The 26,772-nt window shown below is 53.0% G+C and overlaps 1 protein-coding gene across 1 annotated transcript in view; it reads right to left on the minus strand.

Annotated features, from left to right (window-relative positions):
• Nucleotides 1-405: 405 nt before the first annotated feature.
• The window catches only part of LIMK1 (LIM domain kinase 1), a 38,717-nt gene continuing 12,350 nt past the window's right edge, over nt 406-26,772 (minus strand). The window contains exons 3-16 of the mRNA XM_034951379.4: nt 26,154-26,292; nt 25,724-25,833; nt 23,677-23,883; nt 16,919-17,024; nt 16,656-16,822; nt 15,706-15,889; nt 14,944-15,030; nt 13,864-13,995; nt 11,193-11,252; nt 10,902-10,967; nt 6,933-7,089; nt 2,294-2,349; nt 1,883-2,040; nt 406-1,793 (exon numbers count right to left, since the gene is read on the minus strand). Coding sequence (XP_034807270.1) covers nt 1,631-1,793; nt 1,883-2,040; nt 2,294-2,349; nt 6,933-7,089; nt 10,902-10,967; nt 11,193-11,252; nt 13,864-13,995; nt 14,944-15,030; nt 15,706-15,889; nt 16,656-16,822; nt 16,919-17,024; nt 23,677-23,883; nt 25,724-25,833; nt 26,154-26,292 — 1,792 coding nt within the window. The 3' untranslated portion in view covers nt 406-1,630. The remainder of the gene's footprint in view (nt 1,794-1,882; nt 2,041-2,293; nt 2,350-6,932; nt 7,090-10,901; nt 10,968-11,192; nt 11,253-13,863; nt 13,996-14,943; nt 15,031-15,705; nt 15,890-16,655; nt 16,823-16,918; nt 17,025-23,676; nt 23,884-25,723; nt 25,834-26,153; nt 26,293-26,772) is intronic.

The raw sequence follows: 26,772 nt of genomic DNA on the forward strand, positions 1-26,772 counted from the left end.
CAAGTAGCTAGGACTACAGGCATGTGTCACCACGCCCGGCTAATTTTTGTATTTTTAGTAGAGACGAGTTTTCACCATGTTGGCCAGGCTGGTCTTGAACTCCTAACTTCAGGTGATCCACCCGCCTCTGCCTCCCAAAGTGCTGGGATTACAGGCATGAGCCACCACACCTGGCCTCTGCCCAACTAATTTTAAAAAAAATTTTGTAGAGACAGGATCTCACTATGTTGTCCAGACTGGTCTTGAACTCCTGGGCTTAAGGGATCGTCCTGTCTCAGCCTCCCAGAGTGCTGGGATCACGGGCATGAGCCACCACACTCATCCTTGTCTTCTGGTCAGGGAAGACTAACTCCTCTTACCTTGACTATTTCCCCAGGGCCCCAGACACACATCGCCACGCAGGACCTGGGTGGGGAGTACGGAATTTATTTTATTGTTCTGCGTCTGGGTTTGGTTCCTTGGACGTCACGGTTCCTGGATGGGGGTGGGTGAGTCCCACCTCCCTAAGTCATGGTCCCACGGGCCTGTCGGGATTGTTTTCCAGGTTCAAAGTGCACTGAGAAAGCTTCACAGTTTTAATACTTCCTAGATGCTCAACTGAGGCAAAGTGACAAAATGGCCCTCCCACCCCCGCCCGCCACAAAAATAAAATCCCAAGCCCCTGGCAGCTGCTGCTGCAGCCGTATGAAAAAATAATACAAACTCTTCTTAAAAAATAGATTACACAGAAAAAACGCAGAGGACAGAGGGGCATGAGGAGGGGCAGGGAGCCTCGGGGGAGAGGCCCGGGAAGGGGCTCTGAGATGACTGCAGGGGCTGAGCTGCTGGTGGACACCTGCCCCGTCCACTGTGCCTATCCTCTCACTGCCCGAGCCGGCTCCTCCCCATCGCCGGCCAGGGCACCGCAGCTCCACGCTCCCTCAAGGGACCCCCTTCACCCTGAGGCTTGGTACCTGCTTCTCACTAAAGTGGCTTTAAGAAAGAAACAAAAAAAAGACCTAAAGCGAGAGAAGGGGCTGCTTACTCAGCCACTGGGGACCTCCGCCCCATGGGATCAGCCCTCTCTCTGCTTTGGGGGTTTGGAGAGTCCTCGATACCTGTTGCTACCTAGACACCCCCTGGGGGGAAAACGGGCCCCAGACTCCCCATTTGGTTCCTGGGAACACAGACACCTGGAACTTGGCCTCTGCCCTGATGTGCGCCCTCCCACGCACCCAAGCGTTATATGGGGCATGGTTCGGAGGCTGCCTCCTGGCCCAGCCTCCAGGGAGCTATGGACCAGACAGGTGGAGCGTGAACAGGGTTGCTGGGGCAGCGGCGTGTGGAAAGGGGCGTAACTCACACGGGCCCTCCAGCTCATGCAAGGAGAAGCAAGAGGGGACAGCCCTGCCAAGACAGAGGTTACAGCAGGGCGAGAGCATGGTGTGTGTGTGCAGCTGGGCCGGCTCTGGGCCACGGCAGAGAGAAGGCAGGGGAAGCGGTCCACGGGGTGGGAGAAGGCAAGTCAGGGCCTGGCTCTGAGGAGAAGCCTGGGTCCCCACTGTCCCAGCTGAGGGCCACCTCCCGCGGAGGAATCTGGTGGGGGTGGATTCTCCAGAGGTGGGGACAGGGGCAGCTGAGTGGCCCTGGCTCAGTCGGGGACCTCAGGGTGGGCAGGCAGTCCGCTCTCGCCGCGCCGGTAGGTCTCCCAGAAACCTCTGTCCAGCTGCTCCAGCTGTGGGCCCAGTGGCAGGTGGCCGGCCAGGTGCATGTGGAGGGTCTCCAGCCAGTGTTCCAGCTTCACAAAGGATGGCCTGGGTGACAGGTGGGTGGGGAACGGTGGGTCTGGCTCTCCCGGGAATCGGCCCCACCGTCTCCCAGGCCAGGGCCCCACCCCACTCACCTCTTCTCGGGGTCCAGATCGCAACAGCGCACGGTGATGGGGAAGAAGCTCGGGGGGCAGTTTGGGGGGCAGTAGCGGTCCAGGAATCCTCGCACGTTGAGGCCAAAGTCCATGGTGCGGGGCAGGTAGTCAGGGTCTGCGTTCACCCGCCCGATGATCTGTCCAGTACAAGGCCCAGCAGTTACTCCAGGGGGCCCTCAGCCTGGGCATCTGGGTGCCATCCAGGTGGTTTGAGGGCAGGTGGCACTGGGCCTGGCTGCAGCCTGACTGCAGTACCCCATGGGGGCCAGCCCATGCCTTGCTGTGGGCAGCCTTCCTGGCATGAGGCCCTTGCAGATGCTGAGCCTGCAGCCTGGGTGAGTGGGGAGGAGCCCAGGCCTCAACACCGCTGCTACCCAACCCTGGACCTACCTCGCACAGGACGATCCCAAAGGAGAACACATCCACCTTCTCATCATAGCTGCGGCCTGGATAAAGAGACCGACTGTCAGCAGATGAACACATGGGGGTGCCAGGGATGCCAAAAGGCAGGGGACCAGGCCAGCTGGGAGGATGCCCCGGCCGGGAGGTCCAGGCCCAGGAGGCAGATGCCGGCAACCTCTATGGGAACCCAGGCTTAGGCTCTTTCCCCCAACCCCACCAGGTCTGAGCAAGCCTTTGGGAGCTCTGAGGAGCAAGGGGCAGAGCCCTGGACAAGGAGTTCGAGGCACTGATCAGCTGCGTGACTTTGCACAAGTCATGAACTCTGTGCTGGTCCCAAAAGGGAACCATGTCAGGTCTCTGGAATCTGTGAATCTTACTGGGTCAGAAAAAGGGTCTTTTGCAGATGGGATTAAGTTAAGGATCTGGAGATGAGATGATGCTGGATGATCTGGGTGGGCCCCAAATGCCACTGCAAATGCCCTCTTGAGAGAGACACAGAGAAGACACAGCAGAAGAGGAGGAGGTGGCCCTGTGAAGACAGGGGTGGAGACTGGAGTGATGCGGCCACAAGCCCAGGATTGCAAAACAACCAGAAGGTGGAAGAGGCAAGGAATGCATTCTCCCCTAGATCGCCCTGGAGGGAGCGCAGCCCTGTTGGATTTCAACCTTCTGGCTTCCAAAACTAAGAGGGAATAAATTTCTGCTGTTTATTTTATTTTGAGATGGAGTCTTGCTTTGTCGCCCAGGCAAGAGTGCAGTGGTACGATTGTGGCTCACTGCAACCTCTGCCTCCTGGGTTCAAGCGATTCTCCTGCCTCAATTTCCCGAGTAGCTGGGATTACAGGCGCCCGCCACCATGCCCAGCTAATTTTTGTACTTTTAGTAGAGATGGTGTTTCACCATGTTGGCCAGGCTGGTCTCGAACTCCTGACCTCCAGTGATCTGCCCGCCTCGGCCTCCCAAAGTGCTGGGATTACAGGTGTGAGCCACTGTGCCTGACCATTTTCTGCTGTTTTAAATAATCAAGTTTCTAACAATTTATTACAGCAACCTCAGGAAACTGACACAGACTCTCTGAGCCTCAGTTTCCTTATTGTAAAATGGGAATGATACCAGCTACTTAATGATGTTAAAAATAATCGGTACATGGCCGGGCACAGTGGTTCACACCTGTAATCCCAGCACTTTGGGAGGCCCAGGCGGGCGGATCACCTGAGGTCAGGAGTTCAAGATCAGCCTGGCCAACATGGTGAAACCCCATCTCTACTAAAAATAGAAAAATTAGCCAGGCATGGTGGCAGGTGCCTGTAATCCCAGCTACTCGGGAAACTGAGGCAGGAGAATCACTTGAACCCAGGAGGTGGAGGTTGCAGTGAGCCGAGATCACGCCACTGTACTCCAGCCTGGGTGACAATGCAAGACTCCATCTCAAAAACAAAAAACTGGCCGGCACGGTGGCTCACACCTGTAATCCCAGCACTTTGGGAGGCTGAGGCGGGTGGATCACGAGGTCAGGAGATCGAGACCATGGTGAAACCCCGTCTCTACTAAAAATACAAAAAATTAGCCAGGCGTGGTGGCGGGCGCCTGTAGTCCCAGCTACTCGGGAGGCTGAGGCAGGAGAATGGTGTGAACCCGGGAGGCGGAGCTTGCAGTGAGCCGAGATCGCACCATGCACTCTAGCCTGGATGACAGAGCAAGACTCGGTCTCAGAAAAAACAAAAAACAAAAAACAAAATACCCAAAACAATTAGTACTAAATGCCAATTCTCATTTACTGAATGCCAACTAGGTGGAAATGAGTTTACAACCTTTAATCCTCACACTAATCCCTAAACATAGGAAACACTAAGACTTTTTTGTTGTTTGAGACAGAGTCTTGCTCTGTCGCCCACTGCAACCTCTGCCTCCTGGGTTCAAGCAACTCTTCTGCCTCTGCCTCCTGGGTTCAAGCAACTCTCCTGCCTCAGCCTCCTGAGTAGCTGGGATTACGGGCGCCCGACACCATGTCCAGCTAATTTTTGTATTTTTAGTAGAGATGGGGTTTCACTGTGTTGGCCAGGCTGGTCTCAAACTCCTGACCTCATGATCCACCTGCCTCGGCCTCCCAAAGTGCTGGGATTACAAGCGTGAACCACTGCGCCCGGCCACTAAGACTGTTTTATAGTCTTCTTTGGGGGCTATGTTAACTCTGTGTGTGTGTGTGTGTGTGTGTGTGTGTGTGTGTGACACAGAGTCCCACTCTGTCGTCAGGCTAGAGTACAGTGGTGCGATCTCGGCTCACTGCAAGCTCCGCCTCCTGGGTTCACATCATTCTCCTGCCTCAGCCTCCCGGGTAGCTGGGACTACAGACGCGTGCCACCACGCCCAGCTAATTTTTTTGTATTTTTAGTAGAGACGGGGTTTCATCATGTTGACCAGGATGGTCTCAATCTCTTGACCTCGTGATCCGCCTACCTCAGCCTCCCAAAGTGCTGGGATTACAGGCAGGTTTTTTTTTTTTTTTCTTTTTGAGACACAGTCTTCCTCTGTCGCCCAGGCTGGAGTGCAGTGGTGCAATCTTGGCCCAATGTAACCTCTGCTCCTGGGTTCAAGTGATTCTCCTGCCTCAGCCTCCCTAGTAGCTGTGCCACCACACCCGGGTAATTTTTGTATTTTTATTAGAGACAGGGTTTCACCATGTTGGCCAGGCTGGTCTCAAACTCCTGGCCTCAAGCAATCCGCCTGCTTCAGCCTCCCAAAGTGCTGGAATTACAGGTGTGAGCCACTGTGCCTGGCCTATTTTTTGTTTTCTTGAGACAGGGTCTCACTCCGTTGCCCAGGCTAGAAGGCAGTGGTATGATCATAGCTCACTGCAGCCTTGATCTCCTTGGCTCAAGTAAATCTCCCGCTTTGGCTTCCTGAGTAGCTGGGACCACAGGCATTAGGCACCATGCCACATGCCAGGCTAATTTAACTAGGTTAACTATGATGAGGTGATGGCTGGGGTCTGCCTGCCCTGAACCTGTGTTCATGTGTCACCTGCTTGTAGAAGGACTTTATAACCTATAATCTGGGCATATATAGGACCATTGACAGCAAAGAAATGGACTGAGGGAAGCAGACCCTGTGGGAGGCAGAACTATGATCCCCAAAGATGACTGCGTCCTGATCCCTGGGACTTGTATACGTCCTACCTTCCATCGGACTCTGCAGATGGGATTAAGTTGAGGGTCTTGAGATGGAGGGCTGCTTTTGGATTATCCAGGTGGGCCCAATGTCACCATAAGGGTCCCTATCAGAAGGATGGAGGGCCATGGTGGCTCATGCCTGGAATCCCAGCACTTTGAAAGGTCAAGGCAGGAGGATCGCCTGAAGCCAGGAGTTTGAGACCAGCCTGGGCAACATAGTGAGACCCCCGTCTCTATTAAAAATTTAAAAAATTGGCCAGGCGCGGTGGCTCACGCCTGTAATCCCAGCACTTTGGGAGGCCGAGACGGGCGGATCACGAGGTCAGGAGATCGACACCATCTTGGCTAACACGGTGAAACCCCGTTTCTACTAAAAATACAAAAAATTAGCCAGGCGTGTTGGCGGGCGCCTGTAGTCCCAGCTACTCTGGAGGCTGAGGCAGGAGAATGGCGTGAACCCAGGAGGCGGAGCTTGCAGTGAGCTGAGATCACACCACTGCACTCTAGCCTGGGAGACACAGCGAGACTCTGTCTCAGAAAAAAATAAAAAATAAAAAATAAAAAAATTAGCTGGGTGTGGTGTTGCATGCTTGTGGTCCCAGCTATTCAGGAGGCTGGGGTGGGATGACAGTTTGAGCCCAGAAGGTTGAGGCTGCAGTGAGCTATGGTGGCACCACTGCACTCCAGCCTGAGCAACAGAGTGAGACCCTCTTTAAAAAAAAAAAAAAAAGGAGGAAGGTTAGAGCCAGGGAAAGAGATGCGAGGATGGATGCAGAGATCAGAGAAGAGAAGATGCTTTGCAGCCAGCCCTGAAGACAGAGGAGGGGGCAGCAACAGGAGGAATGAGGAAGCCTCCACGAGCCAGAAAAGGTCAGGAAACAGGTGCCACGGAGCCTGCAGAAGGAGCTCACCCTGCCGGCGCCTTGATTTCAGCCCGGTGAGGCTGACGCTGGACTTCGGACTCCAGAACTGTATGATCATTTATTTAAGCCACTAAGTGTCTTCTATTTATTTATTTTTTGAGATGGAGTTTCGCTCGTCACCCAGGCTGGAGTGTAATGGCGCGATCTCGGCTCACTGCAACCTCTGCCTCCCAGGTTCAAGCGATTCTCCTGCCTCAGCTTCCCTAGTAGCTGGGATTACAGGAAACCGCCACCATGCCCAGCTAATTTTTGTATTTTTAGTAAAGAACGGGGGTTTCACCATGTTGGCTAGGCTGGTCTCCAACTACTGACCTCAGGTGATCCACTCGCCTCAGCCTCCCAAAGTGCTGGGATTACAGGCGTGAGCCACCATGCCTGGCTGCCACTAAGTGTGTTATAGGAGCAACAGGACCCATAGGGTAACTGAAGAGCCAAGGAGGCTGGGAGGGGCCAGGGGCTCGGGAGGTTACAGCTCTGCTGGGCTCCCCCATGGCTTCCCGTGAGGGCCATGATGGGCAGGGCTGAACCACTCACCGTTGATCATCTCAGGCGCCATCCAGTAGGGGTTGCCCACCACGGTGTAGCGCTTCTTGCGGTCTGGCTTCTTGAGGCTCCGCAGGCCCTCAGGCTGAGTCTTCTCGTCCACCATGAGCCGCGCCAGCCCGAAGTCAGCCACCACCACATTCTTGTTCTGGGAAGGTGAAGCCGGGTCACGCTGGGACCCGATCCTGGTACTGCCCGCTTGGCCTGCCCCTCCCCAGGACCCCAAGCCAACCCGTAGACAGCCCAGAGAACATACCTCTGATACGCTGTATTGGCACAGGGTGGGGACCCCTTCCTTCCCCAAACCCATCGGCTCTTTGCAAATGGAGCTGTGGGAAGCACCTGAAGATAGCAGTGTGGCTTCCTCCCTCCCACCACATGCTGCACCCTCTGCCCCCTCCCCACCTGCTCCCCAGACCGTGGCGGCCCCACTGCTCCCTCCTGCAAGCGCTCCCTCCCACCTGCGCTCCCTCCCACCTGCGAGGGCACTGATGCTGCTTTGTTTCGGAGAGAAGACAGGAATTCTTTTGTTTTTTTTTTTTCAGATGGAGTCTTGCTCTGTCACCCAGGCTGGAGGGCAGTGGCGTGATCTCGGCTCACTGCAACCTCCGCCTCCCAGGTTCAAGCGATTCTCCTGCCTCACCCTCCCGAGTAGCTGGGATTACAGGCGCCTGCCACCATGCCTGGCTAATTTTTGTATTTTTAGTAAAGACGGGTTTCACCATACTTGGCTAGGCAGGTTTCGAACTCCTGATCTCAGGTGATCCACCCACTGTGGCCTACCAAAGTGCTGGGATTACAGGTGTGAGCCACTGTGCCCATCAAGACAGGAATTTTGATTATAGACCCAGGTCCTGTGCTTGGCATGCCACCAGATTTACTATTTATTTAGGTTGATTGACTGATTGAGATAGGGTCTTGCTATGTTGCCCAGACTGGTCTTCAACTTCTGGCCTCAAGTGATCCACCTGCCTCAGCCTTTCAAAGTGCTGGGATTACAGGAGTAAGCCACCATGCCTGGCCCAATTTTATCTTTTTTTTTTTTTTTGAGTTGGAGTCTTGCTCTGTTGCCCAGGTTGAAGTGCAGTGGCACGATCTCAGCTCACTGCAAGCTCTGCCTCCCAGGTTCACGCCATTCTCCTGCCTCAGCCTCCCAAGTAGCTGGGACTACAGGCGCCTGCCACCACGCCCAGCTAATTTTTTGTATTTTTAGTAGAGACGGGGTTTCACAGTGTTAGCCAGGATGGTCTCGATCTCCTGACCTCGTGATCCGCCCACGTCGGCCTCCCAAAGTGCTGGGATTACAGGCATGAGCCACCGTGCCTGGCCTAATTTTATCTTGAATATTCCCAATAAGCAGGTGAGGTCTATGTTTTTTGCTTTTCGGGTTTTTTTTTTTTTTTTTTTTTTTGAGGCAGAGTCTCCCTCCCGTGGCCCAGGCTGGAGTGCAGTGGCACAAACACAGCTCATTGCAGCCTCAACTTCCCAGGCTCAAGCGATCCTCCCACCTCCACCTCCTGAGTAGCTGGTACTATAGATACTCACCACCATGCCAGCTAATTTTTTAATTTCTTTGTAGAGACAAATTTTTTTATTTTTTTGCCATGTTGCCTGGCTGGTCTCAAACTCCTGGGCTCAAGCAATCTGCCCACCTTGGACTCCCAAAGTGCTTGGATTACAGGTGTAAGCCAACACAGATCTCTGTTATTTTTTATTTTTTTTGAGATGGAGTCCCACTCTGTTGCTGGAGTGCAGTGACGTGATCTCGGCTCACAGCAACCTCCACCTCCCGGGTTCAAGCAATTCTGCCTCAGTCTCATGAGTAGCTGAGACTACAGGCACCCACCACCACGCCCAGCTAATTTTTGTATTTTTAGTAGAGAGGGGTCTCACTGTGTTGGTGAGGCTGGTCTTGAACTCCTGACCTCAAGTGATCTGCCTGCCTCAGTCTCCCAAAGTGTTGGGATTACAGGCGTGAGCCACTGTGCCTGGCTTGTTGCTGTTTTAAAAACGGGGGCTCGCTCTGTTGCCCAGGCTGGAGTGCAGTGACACAATCAGAGCTCACTGTAACATTTACCTCCTGGACTCAAGGGATCCTCCCACCTAGCCTTCCAACTAGCTGGGACTACAGGCCCATGTCACCATGCCTGGCCTGACTCTAACAGTATTAAGAGGCAGGGCCTGTAAGAGGTGATTGGGTCATGAGGGCTCTGTATGAATTAACAGATTAATGGGTTATTGAGGGACCAGGTTAGTTATCACAAGAGTGGGTCTGTATAATGGTCAGTTTGGGGGTCTCTTGTCAGCCCCTCTTGCCATGTGATGCTTTTTTTTTTTGAGACGGTGTCTGACTGTGTCACCCAGGCTGGAGTGCAGTGGCATAATCTCAGCTCACTACAACCTCTGCCTCCTGGGTTCAAGCAATTCTCCTGCCTCAGCCTCCCGAGTAGCTGGGATTACAGGCATGCGCCACCATGCCTGCTAATTTTTGAATTTTTAGTAGAAACAGGGTTTTGCCATGTTGGCCAGGCTGGTCTTGAACTCCTGGCTTCAAGTGATCCACCCACTTCGGCCTCCCAAAGTGCTGGGATTACAGGCGTGAGCCACAGTGCCCGGCCTTGTTTTGTTTTGTTTTTTGAGACAGGGTCTGGCTCTGTCTCCCAGGCTGGAGTAGAGTAGCACAATCTCGGCTCACTGCAACCTCTACCTCCCAGGCTCAAGTGATCCTCCCACCTCAGCCTCCCAGGTAGTTGGGACCATAGGCTTATGCCACCACGCCTGGCTATTCCGTTTTGTATTTTTGGCAGAGATGGGCTTTCATAATGTTGCCCAGGCTGGTCTCAAACTCCTGAGCTCAAGCAATCCACCTGCCTTGGCCTCCCAAATTGCTGGGATTTTAGGTGTGAGCCACTGTGCCCGGCACATTTCTGTTGTTTTGAGCCATCTGGTTCACAGTACTTCATGATGGCAACCCCAGGACACGAATACACCACCTCTCCAGATGGGCATGGTTACTCGCTCCTGTGCTTTCGGTGGAGAACCGGGCTCTCCTCCCTTGCCAATCCTTAGACACTGGGCTCTTTGCCTGCCCGTCCCCTGCTTAAATATCCACCTAAAGCCTCCTCTTTTTTTTTGAGATGGAGTCTCGCTCTGTCGCCCAGGCTGGAGTGTGGTGGCGTGATCTTGGCTCACTGCAAGTTCCGCCTCCCAGGTTCACACCATTCTCCTGCTTCAGCCTCCCAAGTAGCTGGGACTACAGGCACCTGCCACCACACCCGGCTAATTTTTTATATTTTTAGTAGAGATGGGGTTTCACCGTGTTAGCCATGTTGGCCAGGCTGGTCTTGAACTCCTGGCTTCAAGTGATCCACCCACCTCGGCCTCCCAAAGTGTTGGGATTATAGGCGTGAGCCACAGTGCCCATGTTAGCCAGGACGGTCTTGATCTCCTGACCTCGTGATCCGCCTGCCTTGGCCTCCCAAAGTGCTGGGATTACAGGTGTGAGCCACTGTGCCCGGCCAAGCCTCCTCTTTCAGGAAGCCTGCCCTGACCACTCCAGCCCATACGCCTATGCCCCCACTCTGTGGCCCCCAGATGCTGGTGCTGTCTGGTGTAGCCCATGGCCACTCTGCCATGGGCTGTGCTCTATGAAGACCACGGTCCTGGTCCTTTGCAGCTTACATGTCACTTTCTCCTTCATTGATTTATGAGACCCTCCTACCAGCCTGGGACTCTGATGGTCCACCGTGAATCAGTGGCAGAGACAGGACTCAAACCCAGGTCTGTCTGCCTCCTGACCCTGCGCTCTTCCCCATGGGCTGCTGCCCCCCACCCCCACCTCAAATTGAAGTCATGGAGGCAACATGGAGGGGCCTCCAGTTCTGGGAAGGCCCTGAGGCTGGGATTGGATGGGCTCCTGCTGTCTCCCGACACCCAGCCACGTGGGGCCCTGGTACTCACCTCGCGGACCAGGCAGTTGTGGGAGTTGAGGTCTCGGTGGATGATGTTCATGGAGTGGAGGTAGGCCTAGGGACAGGGACACGGGAGTCAGAGGGCAGCTGTGCAGAGGGACCCCAGCCCATCCTGGCTCCCCAGGAACTCCCTCCGCTCCCACCCCAATCAGGCCAGTCGGGACGATTCTTCCCACTCTCCCATCGACCCCCTCTGCCCTCTTTCAAAGCTTCTTTGTGGGTTCTGTTTGCAAATTCCTGGTGGGATTATGAATGGAGCTAGAGCACCCGGCTCACTCACCATCCCTGATGCGATGTCCTTGGCAAAGCTCACTCTCTGGCTCCATGGGTACTGGCTGTCCTGGGATGGAGAAAGAATGGCCAGGGTGGGGCCGGTGGGGGCCCCGGTGGCAGGGATGGTTGCATGAGACAGAGGCAGGAAGAGGCAAGCGTCCTAGAGGGTCCCTGGGCTCCCCAACACCCCGATTTCTTCGGGCACCCACAACTGTCTGCTTCTAAGGAGTATGAGTCAACACAGCTCACAGACATTATTTCCTTTTTTTTTTTTCTTTAGATGGAGTCTCACTCTGTCACCCAGGGTGGAGTGCAGTGGTACCATCTCAGCTCCCTACAACCTTCGCCTCCGGGGCTCAAGTGATTCTTGTGTCTCAGCCTCCTGAGTAGCTGGGACTATGGGCATGTGCCACCACACCCAGCTAATTTTTTGTATTTTTAGTAGAGACGGGGTTTCACCATGTTGGTCAGGCTGGTCTTGAACTCCTTACCTCAGGTGATCTGCCCACCTTGGCCTCCCAGTGTTGGGATTACAGGCATGAGCCACTGCACCCGGCCTCAAGCAATTCTCTCGCCTCAGCCTCCCAAGTAGCTGGGATTACAGGTGTCCACCACCAAACCCAGCTAATTTTTGTAGTTTTAGTAGAGACAGGGTTTCACCATGTTGGCCAGGCTGTTCTCAAACTCCTAACCTCAAGTGATCCACCTGCCTCAGCCTCCCAAAGTGCTGGCATTACAGGCGTGAGCCACCGCACCCGGCCCCTACAAACATTATTTCCTAACAGAACTGATTTCAAACTCTAAGCAGGGATATTCCTCTATAGCTCCCAATCTGCCTCCTCTGAGAAAACAAGCTATATTTATTTTCTATAAAATCTCATCTTTCTGTCAGGTGTGGTGGCTCACGCCTGTAATCCCAACACTTTAGGAGGTCAGAGTGGTTGGATCACGAGGTCAGGAGTTTGAGACCAGCCTGACCAACATGGTGAAACCCTGTCTCTACTAAAAATGCAAAAATTAGCCGGGTGTGGTGGTGGGCTCCTGTAATCCCAGCTACTCGGGAGGCTGAGGCAGAATCGATTGAACCTGGGAGGTGGAGGTTGCAGTGAGCCAAGATCACGCCATTGCACTTCAGGCTGGACAATAAGAGCAAAACTCCGTCTCGGGAAAAACAAAAACAAAAACAAAAAACTCATCTTTCTAGGTTTTTAAAAAATTAGAACCTACTTTCACAGACAGGTAAGAGGTAGAAGGGCCCAGCAAGGTCACCTGCGGAGTGGCAGCACTGAGCCACGCCAGGAGAACGGGGCTTTGGGCTCAAATCATTTGGGGGAGACGCCTCATTCTCAAACCCCATCCCCTTGGAGATCTTTATTTTTTATTGAGACAGGGTCTCACTCTATCACCCAGGCTGGAGTGCAGCCTCGACCTCCTGTGCTCAAGTGATCCTTCTGCCTCAGCCTCCCGTGGAGCTGGAACCACAGGCATGTGCCATCACATTTGGCTAATTTTAAAATTTTTTTTGTAGAGATGGGATTGGGATCTCATTATGTTGTCCAAGCTGGTCTTGACCTCCTGACCTCTAGTGACCCTCCTGCCTCGGCCTTCCAAAGTTTGGGAATTCAGGTGTGAGCCACTGCGCTTGGCCTAGCCCAGAGTTTCTAAATTGCACCTGACAACGGAACCCGTTGTGTCAAGTTACACCTAGCAGGAGCCCATAGGGTCCACACCTTGGATACAAGGTAATCCAACCTGAGGAAGATCCCATGGTCTCAGGGTGGTACAGAAATGGGGCTGGAGGCCAGGACTGGATCCCCAGGGCGTGGTCCAGCACAGGGCTCTGTGAGGCTTCCTCCAAGCGCTTTTTTTTTGAGACGGAGTCTCGCTGTCACCCAGGCTAGAGTGCAGTGGTGCGATCTTGGCTCACTGCAGGCTCTGCCCCCTGGGTTCAACGCCATTCTCCTGCTTCAGTCTCCCGAGTAGCTGGGACTACAGGCACCCGCCACCTTGCCCGGCTAATTTTTTGTATTTTTAGTAGAGACGGGTTACCAGGATGGTCTCGAACTCCTGACCTCAGGTGATCTGCCAACCTCAGTCTCCCAAAGTGCTGGGATTACAGGTGCCTGCCACCAGGCCCAGCTAATTTTTGTATTTTTAGTAGAGACGGGGTTTCACCATGTTGGCCAGGCTGGTCTTGGACTCCTGACCTCAGGTGATCTGCTGGCCTCAGCCTCTGAAAGTGCTGAGATTATAGGCATGAGCCACTGCACCTGGCCTGAGCACTTTATTTCTAAAGATGGATTTGTAATTTTATTCAAATCCTTAAGGAAAGCTCTGAATTTTATTTTAGTTTTTGAGATAGGGTCTTGCTCTGTGGTCCAGGCTGGAGTGCAGTGGTGAGATCACAGCTCACTGCAGCCTTGAATTCCTGGCCTCGAGTGATCCTCTTGCCTTGGGCTCCCAAAGTGCTAGAATAACAGGTGTGCACCATTGTACCTGGCCTTTCCTAGCTTTAGATGGAGTCAGTCGCTCCCCTTTTTGATTAGGAATCAGGGTTCAGAGGGCCTTTGAGACCCCTGTGGCTTCCCCCCATTGAAGAGATGAGACTGAGGCTCACAGAGGGAGCTGCTTTGCCCGGGGCCGCACAGCTGGGGTGGCTGGCTCTGCCCAGGACTCACCATGCTCTTGATGATGCCCCGGAGCGTGCCGCCCTTGATGTACTCAGTGATGAAGTTGAGCCTCTTGTCCTTGTAGAGCACCCCGATGAACTTGAGCACGTTGGGGTGTTCCAGGCATCGCATGACCTTCACCTGGCGGGGCACAAATAGGCTGGGCCCGGGCTCTGTGTGGTCCCAGCTGTGCTTGGGTCTGCTTCTCCCTTTTCCATCCCACCAGGGGCTGTAGGCGGTCTCAAAGATACGGAACCCCCAGCTCCCCTCTCCTGCCTCTGCCACACCCTCTGGCGTCCTGTGCCCTCTGCTTGAGCTGCCCCCACCCCCAGCGATGCTCTTTTTCCCAGTCCCCTGCCTGCAGTTACTTTCTTTTTTCTTTTTTTTTTTTTTTTGAGAAGGAGTCTCACTCTGTCGCCCAGGCTGGAGGGCAGCGGCACGATCTTGGCTCACTGCAACCTCCGCCTCCTGAGTTCAAGAAATTCTCCTGCCTCAGCCTCCTGAGTAGCCTGGATGACAGGCACTCACCACCATCATGCCGGGCTAATTTTTGTATTTTTAGTAGAGACGGGGTTTTGCCATGTTGGCCAGGGTAGTCTCGAACTCCTGACCTCAGGTGATCCGCCCGGCTCAGCCTCCCAAAGTGCTGGGATTACAGGCGTGAGCCACTATGCCCGACCAATGCAGTTACTTTTATTTTTTTTGGACACAGGGTCTTGCCTTGTTCCCCAGGCTGGAGTGCAGTGGTGCAATCATGGCTCATTGCAGCCTCCAACTCCTGGGCTCAAGCGAGCCTCCCACCTCAGCCCCCCGAGTAGCTGGGATGACAGGTGCACATTGCCAAGCTCGGTTAATTTAAAATTTTTTTGTAGAGACGGGGTCTTGCTATGTTGCCCAGGTTGGTCTCAAAGTATCCTCTCTCCTTAACCTCCCAAAGTGTTGGGATTGATTACAGGCGTGAGCCACTATGCCTGGCCTGCTCGCTCTTCTTTCAATGGTTCCCAGAGCCCTTTTCCGACCTGTGTTGATGGGGCAGGGGTGAGCACCTGGAAGTCCCTCTGGAGGGAAGAGGGCATTCCGCTCACTGACCTCCTTGAGGAACGTCCTCTGGGTCTCCTCGTCGAACCGGATCAGCTCCTTCATCACCATCACCTCACCTGTCTCACGGTGTGTCACCTGCGTGTGGGACACAGAGGTGTGAAGACAGAGGCTCTGCTGTAAGCCCGCCTTCTAGGAAGCCCCATCTCCACCCCAGGACTGCCAGGGAGATGTGCAGATGGCTTCATACTCTAGGCTGTGCATGGGATGTTCCCAAATACCCAAGTGGATGGGATGTATTAATCCCTTGTCTTTTTTTTTTTTTTTGAGATGGGGTCTTGCTCTATTGCCCAGGCTGGAGTGCAGTGGCATGATCATAGCTCACTGCAGCCTTGAACTCCTGGCTCACAATCCTCCTGCCTAAGCCTCCCAAGTAGCTGGGACCACAGGCATGCACCACTATACCCAATTAATTTTTAAATTTTTTGTAGAGATGACGTCAAGGCTGGTCTTGAATTCCTGGGCTCAAGCGATCCTACAGCCTTAGCCTCTCACAGTGCTGGGATTACAGGGATAAACCACTGTGCCTGGCTAGGAGCCACCTTTCAATGACCTCCCGCACATAAGGTCTCAGTCTACCTGTAGGAGGTCCCCTGTTCCTAATTAGCTCCAGGAGGCCAAGGCAGGAGAGGGCACTGGCCAGGGAGTCTGGAAGCCAGATACCCCTTCCACTGTGTTTCCATAGACTGGGAAGGAAGGAGGATGGAGGAGTCCCACCCAGACTGTCCCCTGAGACCCTGGCATGCTCTGTACCTTGATAGCCTGGCCGAAGCAGCCCTTGCCCAGCACCTCCCCGTGGATGAGGTCCGACGGCCGGAAGATGCGGTGTGGCCGGCAGACTACGCGGAGGGACTCAGAGCGACCCAGGTCCTTGCGCTGGGAGGCCGGGGAGCCCAGTGAGCCAGCGCCTGGAGACCTGTCGATGCTGCAGCTCCTCCTGGGGGGCACACATGGTGCCAAGTGCCACCGGGGGACAGGTAGCACCCGGCCAAGGCCCTGCCCCTTCCTCCTCCTGCCTGCATGCCCCTGTCCATGCCAGTCTATGCAATCACCCCCTGCTTTGGGAGGGCCCACCTGGGACAGTCCAAAGGCTGCCCATCCCAGTGTCTCGGCCTATCCTGGCTCTAGTGGCAGCCCCCAGCTCCCCTCAACCCCTCAGATCCCGCTCTGTCATCCTCTTTTTTTTTGAGACAGAGTCTCACTCTGTTGCCCAGGCTGGAGTATAGTGGTGTGACCTTGGCTCACTGCAACCTCCATCTCCTGAGTTCAAGTGATTCATCTGCCTCAGCCTCCCGAGTAGCTGGGACTACAGGCACCCGCCACCAAGCCCGGCTAATTTTTGTATTTTCAGTAAAGATGAGGTTTCCCATGTTGGCCAGGCTGGTCTTGAACTCCTGACCTCAGGTGATCCACCTGCCTCGGCCTCCCAAAGTGCTGGGATTACAGGCATGAGCCACCACGCCTGGCCCCGTCCCCGGCTTTTTAAAAAATGTGTGTTTCCTCTTTTTTTTTGAGAGTGGGTCTTGTTTTGTCACCCAAGCTGGAGAGCAGTGGTGTGATGACAGCTTACTGCAGCCTCCACCTCCCTGGCTCAAGCCTGGGCTGCATTTGTGCAGGGCTGGCTCCCCGACCTAGGTCCCACAGCCCCTGAGCCCCAGCAGGAGTGAAAGCACCCAGCTGAACCAAGGAGCAGGCTGACTTACAAGACAGGTTTCTGCCGGGCAGAGCTGCCCGCCTCCCCGCTGGGAGTATAAGCCGGAGAGCTCAGGGGGCTGGTCTCAGGCCCCAGCCCGTGGCCCAGTGTATCGTGAGGGTCATGCTCGAGGGTCAGCTGGAGCAGGCGGCTGGTTTCCTGAATCAGCAGGTCAATCTGGGGACAGCAGGCATGTGAATGGGGGTGGAGTGGGGAGGGGGCTAGGCATGAAGGCACTACCTCCCGTCCTGCCCCACAGACTCAGGACCGTACCTCGTCCAGGGGCACATTTCGGATGGGCGTGCCATTGATTTCCAAGATCCGGTCTCCGACGTGGATGGAATTCTTCACATCTGGGCTCATGCAGCCCGGATCCACTCTGTGGGTAAGGCAGGGGTCAGGCCAGTGCCCACCTGTCCCTCAGAGCCCCAACAGGAAACCAAGGCGAAGGGCACCAGATCCAGGGTGAGCAGGTGGAGGATTCTACTTCGTGTGACTGGGAAGTAGCAGATGGCCAGAACACCGAGTTCTGGTTTCAGGGGAGGAATTCTGTAATCAATTACTGATGTCTGCCACAGGTGTGAGCTGGAGAAGGTGGCACGCTTGTAGGCACTGGCCACCCACACAGGATGCTCAGCTGTTCCCATTCAATGGACCATTGTCTCCACCCTGGGGGAACAGATCTATCTATCCTTCCAACTCCCAGGTATGCTTGGTCTCGATTTTTTTTTTTTTTTGGAGACAGAATCTCACTCTGTTACCCAGGCTGGAGTGCAATGGCACAATCTCAGCTCACTGCAGCCTCTGCCTCCTGAGTTCAAGCGATTCTCGTACCTCAGCCTCCCGAGTAGCTGGGATTACAGGTGCACACCACCACACCCAGCTAATTTTTTTTGTATTTTTAGTAGAGACGGGGGTTACACCACATTTCCCAGGCTGGTCTCGAACTCCTGAGCTCATGCAATCCGCCCGCCTTAGCCTCCCAAAGGGCTAGGACTGGCCAGGCGCAGTGGCTCATACCTGTAATCCCAACAGTTTGGGAGGCCAAGGCGGATGGATTACTTGAAGTCAGGAGTTTGAGACCAGCCTGGCCAACATGGTGAAACGCCATCTCTACTGAAAATACAAAAATTAGCCGGGCGTGGCAGTGGGCGCCTGTAGTCCTAGCTACTTGGGAGGCTGAGGCAGGAATTGCTTGAACCTGGGAGGTGGAGGTTGCAGTGAGTCAAGATTCTGCCACTGCACTCCAGCCTGGGTGGACAGAGCGAGACTCCGTCGCAAAAACAAAGTGCTAGGATTACAGACATGAGTCACTGCACCTGGCCTGCCTGGTATGCTTGGGGCAGATGAGTGCCTTGGGTCCCAAAAAGGTCCCAGATTAGTGGCTTCATATCTGACTCCCAAACTCGCCCTGCAAGAGGAGGCCAAGCTCTATTGCTCCTGCATTGGCAGGAGGGAGCTGGCAGCTTGCCCTGAGCCACAATTGCAGGGTGAAGACGGGAAAGAGACCCTCGATCAGTTGCCCATAAGCTAACTCACAAAAAGACCAATTTGCCAAATTTACTTATTTCTTTTAACTCTTCGGTGTTAGGGACCTGGTTTTCTTTTCTTTTCTTTTTTTTTTTTTGAGACAGAGTTTTGCTCTTGTTGCCCAGGCTGGAGTGCAATGGAGTGATCTCGGCTCACTGCAACTTCCGCCTCCTAGGTTCAAGTGATTCTCTTGCCTCGGGCTCCTGAGTAGCTGGGATTACAGGCATGTGCCACCATGCCTGGCTAATTTTGTATTTTTAGTACAGATGGGGTTTCTCTATGTTGGTCAGGCTGGTCTTGAACTCCTGACCTCAGGTAATCCACCCACCTTGGCCTCCCAAAGTGCTGGGATTATAGGCGTGAGCCACCACGCCCAGTCTGGGACCTGGTTTTCATTTTGCCTCATAAAAGTTTTTTAGGGAATGCTCACTTTGTCTCTGCCCTAGGTCCTGGAGATGGAAAAGGGGATGGGGGTAAGGCAGAGAGAAGACTGAGAACTTTAAGAAAAACAGGGCCAGGTGTAGTGGCTCATGCCTGGAATCCCAGCACTTTGGGAGGCCAAGGTGGGAGGATTGCTTGAGACTAGGGGTTTGAGACCAGCCTGGGCAGCATAGCAAGACCCCATCTCTATGACATTTTTTACAGAAAATTAGCTGAGCATGGTGGCACACTCCTGTAATCCCAGCTATTTGGGAGGCTGAGGTGGGAAGATCACTTGAGGTCAGGAGTTCGAGACCAGCCTGAGCAAAATAGTGAGACCTCGCCGTTACAAAAAATAAAAAATTAGCCAGGCATGGTGGTGCTGCCTGTAGTCCCAGTTACTTGAGAGGCTGAGGCAGGAGGATCGCTTGAGCCCATGAGGTCAAGGCTGCAGTGAGCTATGATCATGTCACTGCACTCCAGCCTGGGCAACAGAGTGAGACCCTATCTCAAAAAAACAACCAAGCAAACAAAAAGACCATTCTCGTATGGGGGAGAAGCTCTTCCTTACAGTAACAAATGCAGAAGGAAGAACAGAGTTAGAAATTCAGCATTTGGTAGCCACCCTAGTAATAATCGCTACAGGCAAGAATCATCAATAGATGCTCAAATCATTTGGGGAAGGGTTTTTGGGAACAGGATATTTACAGACTCAAATCTCACAAATGGTTTATTGATGACAAAGGGAAAAAAATCCTTACAGTACAGAAAAAACAAGTAATCAAAGTGAACATCCTCAGCAAAGGGCACACTGACATCATATGTCTCCCGGCAAGATCCACTTGGAAGGACAGAGGATCACTTATGCAGTATCAGGCCAAACCCGCAGAGCCTGTCTCCCTAAGAGGAAACATCAGTCAAACCCAAATGCGAGGGCGGGTGCGATGGCTCACGCCTGTAATCCCAGCACTTTGGGAAGCTGAGGCGGGAGGATCACTTGAGCCTAGGAGTCTGAGACCAGCCTGGGCAACACAGTGAGACCCTGTCTCTCTTTTAAAAAAAAAAAAAAAAAAAAAGGAAAAACATTTTACTTTAATGACTGGCCTGTACACTTCAAAAATGTCAAGATCATGAAGGGCAATGAAAGGCTGAGGAAATGGCCAGACGCAGTGGCTCATGCCTGTAAACCCAGCATTTTGGGAGGCTGAGGTGGGTGGATCATTTGAGGTCAGGAGTTCAAGACCAGCTTGGGCAACATGGTAAAACCCCGTCTCTAATAAAAATACAAAAATTAGGCATGCATAATGGTGCACGACTGTAATCTCAGCTACTTAGGAGGCTGAGGCAGGAGAATCACTTAAGCCCAAAGGCGGAGGTTGCAATAAGCCAAGATTGCGCCATTGCGCTCCAACCTGGGCAACAAGAGCAAAATTCCGTCTCAAAAAAAAAAAAAAAAAAAAGATACTGATGACACATGACTATTAAATGCAATGTTGATCATGGACTGGACTGTGGATGAGGGGGAGATTGCTATAAAGGACAGTTCAGTAGTTCAGTATAGAGACAATAGGCAAAATTTGAATATGGTCTGTGTATTAGATAATGGTATCAATGTTACATTTCCAAAATGTGATCACTGAACTATAAGATACAATTGATAATTACATAACAGAATGCCTAGCCAGGCGTGGTGGCCCGTGCCTGTAGTCCCAGCTACTTGGGAGGCAGAGGTGGGAGGATCACTTGAGCCTGGGAGGTTGAGGCTGCAGTGAGCTGTGATCGCATCACTGCACTTCAGCCTCAATGACAGTGATACCCTGTCTCCAAAAAAAAAAAAAGAGAAGGTCCTTCTTTTGAGAATATCTAGCATAATTGTGGGGGAGTCAATGATCCCTGCAACTTACTCCCAAACGATCAATAAATAACAACATGTACATATATGTACAAATATAAACAAGTCACTAAACATGTATATGTATCTGTATCCATATATGTATATATAGAGAGACACACATATAACTCCCAAATATGGCAGTTACGAATTGGTGACCCTTGGTGAAGGGTGTGTATGTATTCAATGGACTTATTATTTTAGCAAATTTTCTATAAATCTGCAAAATGCGAAGATGAAAAGTTGAAAAAAACCAAAGAAAATATTTTCATTGATATGGGCTTTGCATGCATATAACCTTAAAAATAAGCCAGGCATAGTGGCTCACGCCTGTAATCCTAGCACTTTGGGAAGCCAATGTGGGAGGATTGCTTGAGCCCAGGAGTTCAAGACTAGCCTGGGCGACACAGCAAGACTCAGTCTCTACAAAAAATTAAAAAATTAGCTGGGTGTGGTGGTGTGTGCCTGTAGTCTCACTACTCAGGAGGCCGAGGTGAGTGGATTGCTTGAGCACAGGCGTCTGAGGCTACAGTGAGCTATAATTGTGCCACTGCACTCCAGCCTGTATGACAGAGCAAGACCCTGTCTCAAAAAAAAATTGTGTGTCTGTATATATATATATGACATACATATGTAAATTCCTTAGAATCTCACATCCTCTCCCTTGGTTTGCTAAAGCAGCAGGTGGCCTGGATAAATTAGACCTTCCTTAAAACGCTGCTATACACAAAATGAAAAGCGGTCAACTAAAACCAGTTTAAAACAAATAAGTAAATCTTTGGCAAGTTGGGCTCTTTCTGGGAAGGGTGTGGCTCTTTGCAGAACTGGGATGTTCCAGATGTTGGCTGGGCGAATGCTTACCCAGTGAGGCAGACAGGGAGGAGACGTCATTAACTCTCTTCTTCATTTTTATTTTAGAGATAGGGTCTCGCTCTGTCGCCCAAGCTGGAATGCATGGTGTCATCATAGCTTGCTGCAGCCTCCACCTCCTGGGCTCAAGCAATCCTCTCACCTCAGCCCTCCGAAGTGGCTGAGATAACAGGCATGAGCCACTGCACCCAGCTGACTGTCTTCATTTCTAAAATTCTGCCTGGATTTCAGGGACCAGCTGCAGCCTCTGACTCTGTGGGGACCTCCCTTGGCCCTCTGGTAAGAGCCGTTGGTCTGGGAGTTTCCTCATCTCTTTCAAGCAGCTGTCTGCTCACTCATGTATGTAAAGCAGCTGCTGGCTTGGCTGATGCCAAGGGATGGCGACACACAGTCAAGCCCAGTATAATTTTCTGTCCCCAGGGCCACCTTCACATCTCAACAGTGCCTATGCAGTGCCAGGCACCTGCCAGGTGTACAAGAAACATTCACTGCGTCAAATGAAAGCTAGCACTTGGTAGGGCCGGGCGCGGTGGCTCACGCCTGTAATCCCAGCACTTTGGGAGGCTAAGGCAGGCGGATCACGAGGTCAGGAGATCGAGACCATCCTGCCTAACATGGTGAAACCCTGTCTCTACTAAATATAAAAAAAAAATTAGCCGGGCATGGTGGCAGGTGCCTGTAGTCCCAGCTACTCGGGAGGCTGAGGCAGGAGAATGGCGTGAACCCAGGAGGAGGGGCTTGCAGTGAGCCGAGACCACACCACTGCACTCCAGCCTGGGCGACACAGCAAGACTCCGTCTCGAAAAAAAAAAAAGAGAGAGAGAAAGCTAGCACTTGGGCCGGGCACGGTGGCTCACACCTGTAATCCCGGCACTTTGGGAGGCCGAGAAGGGAGGATCACTTGAGCCCAGGAGTTTGAAACGAGCCTGGCCAACATGGTGAAACCCTGTCTTTACTAAAAATACAAAAATTAGCCACGTGTGGTCACCTGTAGTCCCAGCTACTCAGGAGGCTGAGGTGCAAGAATTGCTTGAACCTTGTGGGTGGAGGTTGCAGTGAGCTGGTATCACACCACTGCACCCCAGCCTGGGCGACAGAGTGAGACTGTCTCAAAAAAAAAGAAGTGACCAATTGCCCAAAAGTGGAAACACTGCATGCTACTTCTCAAGGTGTCAATAAAGGCGCCACAGAAATCTTAGAAAGCTCCAAGGTATCCAACTCCCTCATTGTTCAAACAGACCCCCAAAGCCTAGAGGGAAAGCAGCTGCTCAAAGTCACACAGTAATCTAATCTTTATCAGCCCTGCCCCATTTTTTTGAGACAGGGTTTTGCTCCATTGCCCAGCCTAGAGTGCAGTCGTGCAATTATAGCTCACTGTAGCCACGACCTCCTGGGCTCAAGAGATCCTTCTGCCTCAGCCTCCCAAGTAGCTGTGACTACAATGTTTCCCAGGCTGGTTTCGAACTCCTGGCCTCAAGTGATCCTCCCATCTCAGCCTCCCAAAGTGTTTCGATTATAAGTGTGAGCAACCATGCCCAGCCTTTATGTGTTCAGTGATTTCACCATGCCCGGCTAATTTTTAATTTTTTTTTTTTTTTTTTGTAGACATGCAGGTCTCGCTATGTTGCCCAAGCTGGTCTCAAACTTCTGGCCTTAAGTGATCCTCTCACTTTGGCCTCCCAAAGTGCTGAGATTACAGGTGTGAGTTACTGCGCCCAGCTTCTTCACTCATTCTTGACTTGGTTCCTCCTCTTTCTTGTTGGATCAGACATGGACTAAAGAAAATGTCTTTTTATTTTTTGAGTGTGTTTTTTTTATTTTTATTTTTTTGATACAGAGTTACACTCTTGTTGCCCAGCCTGGAGTGCAATGGCAGTCTGGGCTCACTGAAACCTCCACCTCCTGGGTTCAAGTGATTCTCCTGCCTCAGCCTCCCAAGCAGCTGGCACTATAGGCACACACCACCATGCCTGGCTACGTTTGTATTTTTAGTAGAGACGGGGTTTCACCACATTGCCCAGGCTGGTCTCGAACTCCTGACCTCAGGTGATCCACCCACTTCGGCCTCCCGAAGTGCTGAGATTACAGGTGTGGGCCACCATGCCCGGTTGAAAATGTCTTTTTATTGTATCTGGCATTTGTAATGGTATTCAGAGGAATGACTGGGCCAGAAATCTGGCAAACCAGGTTGTCAGAACTGGGCCCCATCTGTACCCAAACACTCGCCCATTCATTTTCAGGGCCCCCAGTGCCAGACTCTGCCACCCACATCAACAGCCATAGCCACACCGATGGCAGCCTCGGCAGGCCGGCCACTCACCCCTGGACGCGGACGGTGTGTGAGTGCTCGGTGCCACAGCCCGGTGGGCCGTGCGGGGGGTCGATGGAGACTGAAAGTCCACGCTTGCCATGAGATGAGGCTGGGATGGACACTAGGGTGACGGTGTGGGGCAGGTGGGAGCCGGGGGAGTCAGGCAGGATCTGCTCGATGACGGGGGTCACCACAGTCTGGTAGTAGCAGTGCCCGCTGCAAGAGCCGCCGGGGTGGGAAGAAAAGAGTGTCAAGGGCGTCATCAATTTCAGCATCTCTGCAGCCCCCAGCCCCAGGCTCTTCCCCCAATCCCTTCCTTTTTTTTTTTTTTTTTGAGATGGAGTCTCACTCTGTTGATTACAACACTGCACCCCAGCCTGGGTGACAAAGCAAGACTCTGTCTCAAAAGAAAAGGAAAGCTAGCAATTGTCCAAAAGTGCAGTGGTGTGATCTTGGCTCACTGTAACCTCCGCCTCCTGGGTTCAAGCGATTCTCCTGCCTCAGCCTCCTAAGTAGCTGGGATTACGGGCACGCACCACCATGCCTGGCTAATTTCTTATTTTTAGTAGAGACGGTTTCACCATGTTGGCCAGGCTGGCCTCAAACGCCAGACCTCAGGTGATCTGCCTGCCTTGGCCTCCCAAAGTGCTGGGATTATAGGGGTGAGCCACTGCACCTGGCCAGCTTTCTTTTCTTTCACTCCTCCTATGGAACTGGGAGCAGGAACTGTGCGTGCCCAGCCAGCCCTCGTCCCTCTGAGTCATTCGGGTCTGTCTACTCGCTGTGATCCTGTAAGGCGGCCAGGACAAGGCCTGAGGATAAATCCAGTTCAGGAGGAAGTCATTAAAAACCCATCTGGGATCAAGCCACGTTGTCCTCTAATCCAGCTTGATCAGTGTTGTATAAGAAAGAATCTGTCTGGGTTTTGTCCTGATTCCTGGGAGGGAGACTCTAAGTCCTTGGAATGGGGTATCTTTGTTATTCATGAGCCCCTCGGACTATTCCTGAGTTGATACTAATGAGAGACTCAGCCCCGCAAAGATACATCATGTGATTTGAAGAGGGTTGCAGCTTTCATCCAGCCTGACCTCCAAGAATGGGGGCTAGAGACTAAGCTTGATCATACGGCCAATGACTCAATCAGTCATGACGACGTAATGAAATCCCAATAAAAACTCTGGCTGCTGAAGCTCAGTGAAGCTTCCTGGTTGGTGATCACATTGATGTGCTAGGGGAGGGAGGGGAGATGCTTCTTCATTTGGTCGGACCTGAGCTGTGTCCTTCATAATAAAACTGGAATAAAAATGGAGGCTTTCCTGAGTTCTGTGAGTCTGTTAGCAAACAATCAAACTTGGCAGGGTCTTGGGAGTCCCTGAATTTGTAGCCAGTCGGTCAGAAGTGTGAGTGGGTTGGGGACCCCTGAACTTGTGGCTGGTGTCTAAAGAGGGAGCAGTTATGCTGGGGATGGTGTCCTTAACTTGTGGCATCCACCCCACCTCTGGTGGTTTGTGCCAGCACCATGCTGCAGTCATGGCCAGTAAGAAAGCTGACGTCTGAGGTTTTTTGTTTTGAGACAGAGTCTTGCTCTGTTGCCCAGGCTGGAGGGCAGTGGTGCAATCTTGGCTCACTGCAACTTCCACCTCCCAGGTTCAAGAGAGTCTCCTGCCTCAGCCTCCTGAGTAGCTGGGATTACAGGCACCCGCCACCACACCTGGTTAATTTTTGTATTTTTAATAGAGGTGGGGTTCCACAATGTTGGCCAGGCTGGTCTTGAACTCCTAGCCTCAAGGGATCCACCCACCTCGCAATCCCAAAGTGCTGGGATTACAGGCGTGAGCCAGCATGCCTGGCCGTCTGAGGCTTTTTCACACTGACTTCTGTGTGTTATTTCTCACTTGTTTCCATGCCGGGATGGGAAAGGAGATATGAACATTTGCCCCAACAAACCTCACCCCATGGGAAAGGGCAGGAGGCCCGGGTGTGGGAGAGTCAGCACCCTTGCAGATCTGTGACACAGGTGGGCCTCCCAGGCTCAGGGAGGGGCCAAGGCACTCACCAGTACAGCTTGGAGTGCTCCACCAGCGTGTAGGTGTCCCCGTCACCGATAAAGGTCCCACACGTGAGGCAGATGAAACACTCGGGGTGGTACTTCAGCTCCCCAGCCACCTGGTGCGGGGGTGAGGAGGGAACAGCCCAGCTCAGCAGACCCAACAACCCCCACAGATCCTCCCCTAGGCCTCTTCGAAGGGTGTCACCAAAAAAACAACTGCGGGGACCCGGCTGGCCAGCTGCTGAGCTCCTGGACAGAGCTGGCTCCATAGATGGGGGCGCTGAGGGATACAGACAGACAAGTCAGGCTCAGAAAGCAGCTCCAAAGACCAGCAAAAAGGAGACCAGGAGAGACAATGATGGGAGAGAGACCTGGAGCATGGGGTCTGCTTGGATACCCCCACCCCAGGTGAGTGTGCAAGGCAGGGGGCGCTCACCATAACCAGTCCCTTGGTGATTTGCTCAGAGCACCCATGGCAGGACTCGCCATAGCGGGCCCAGTAGTCCTTCTTGCAGAAGAGCTGCCCATCCTTCTCATAGTACTGGTGCGACAGGGAGGCACTGCAGTCACAACACCTGCAGGAGAGGGGCCGGGCTGAGACGTCCACTTCCGCCCTCCTCCACCTCACCTGGGCCCCTGCCTCGGCTACAGGCACCTTTGTAAGAATTAGAACAAGTTTTCTTTTTGTTTGTTTTTTGAGACGGAGTCTTGCTCTGTCGCCAGGCTGCAGTGCAGTGGCTCGATCTCGGCTCACTGCAACCTCTGCCTTCCGGGTTCAAGTGATCCTCCTGCCTCAGCCTCCTGAGTAGCTGGGACTACAGGCACACACCACCATGCCCAGCTAATTTTTTGTATTTTTAATAGAGATGGGGTTTCACCATCTTGGCCAGGATGGTCTCGAGCTCTTGACCTCGTGATCCGCCCACCTCGGCCTCCCAAAGCGGTGGCTCACACCTGTAATCCCAGCACTTTGGGAGGCCGAGGTGGGCAGATCACTTGGGGTCAGGAGTCCGAGACCAGCCTGGCCAACATGGCAAAACCCAGTCTCCACTAAA

Source organism: Pan paniscus, chromosome 6 (genome assembly GCF_029289425.2).
Source record: "Pan paniscus chromosome 6, NHGRI_mPanPan1-v2.0_pri, whole genome shotgun sequence".
Classification (NCBI taxonomy): Eukaryota; Metazoa; Chordata; class Mammalia; order Primates; family Hominidae; genus Pan; species Pan paniscus.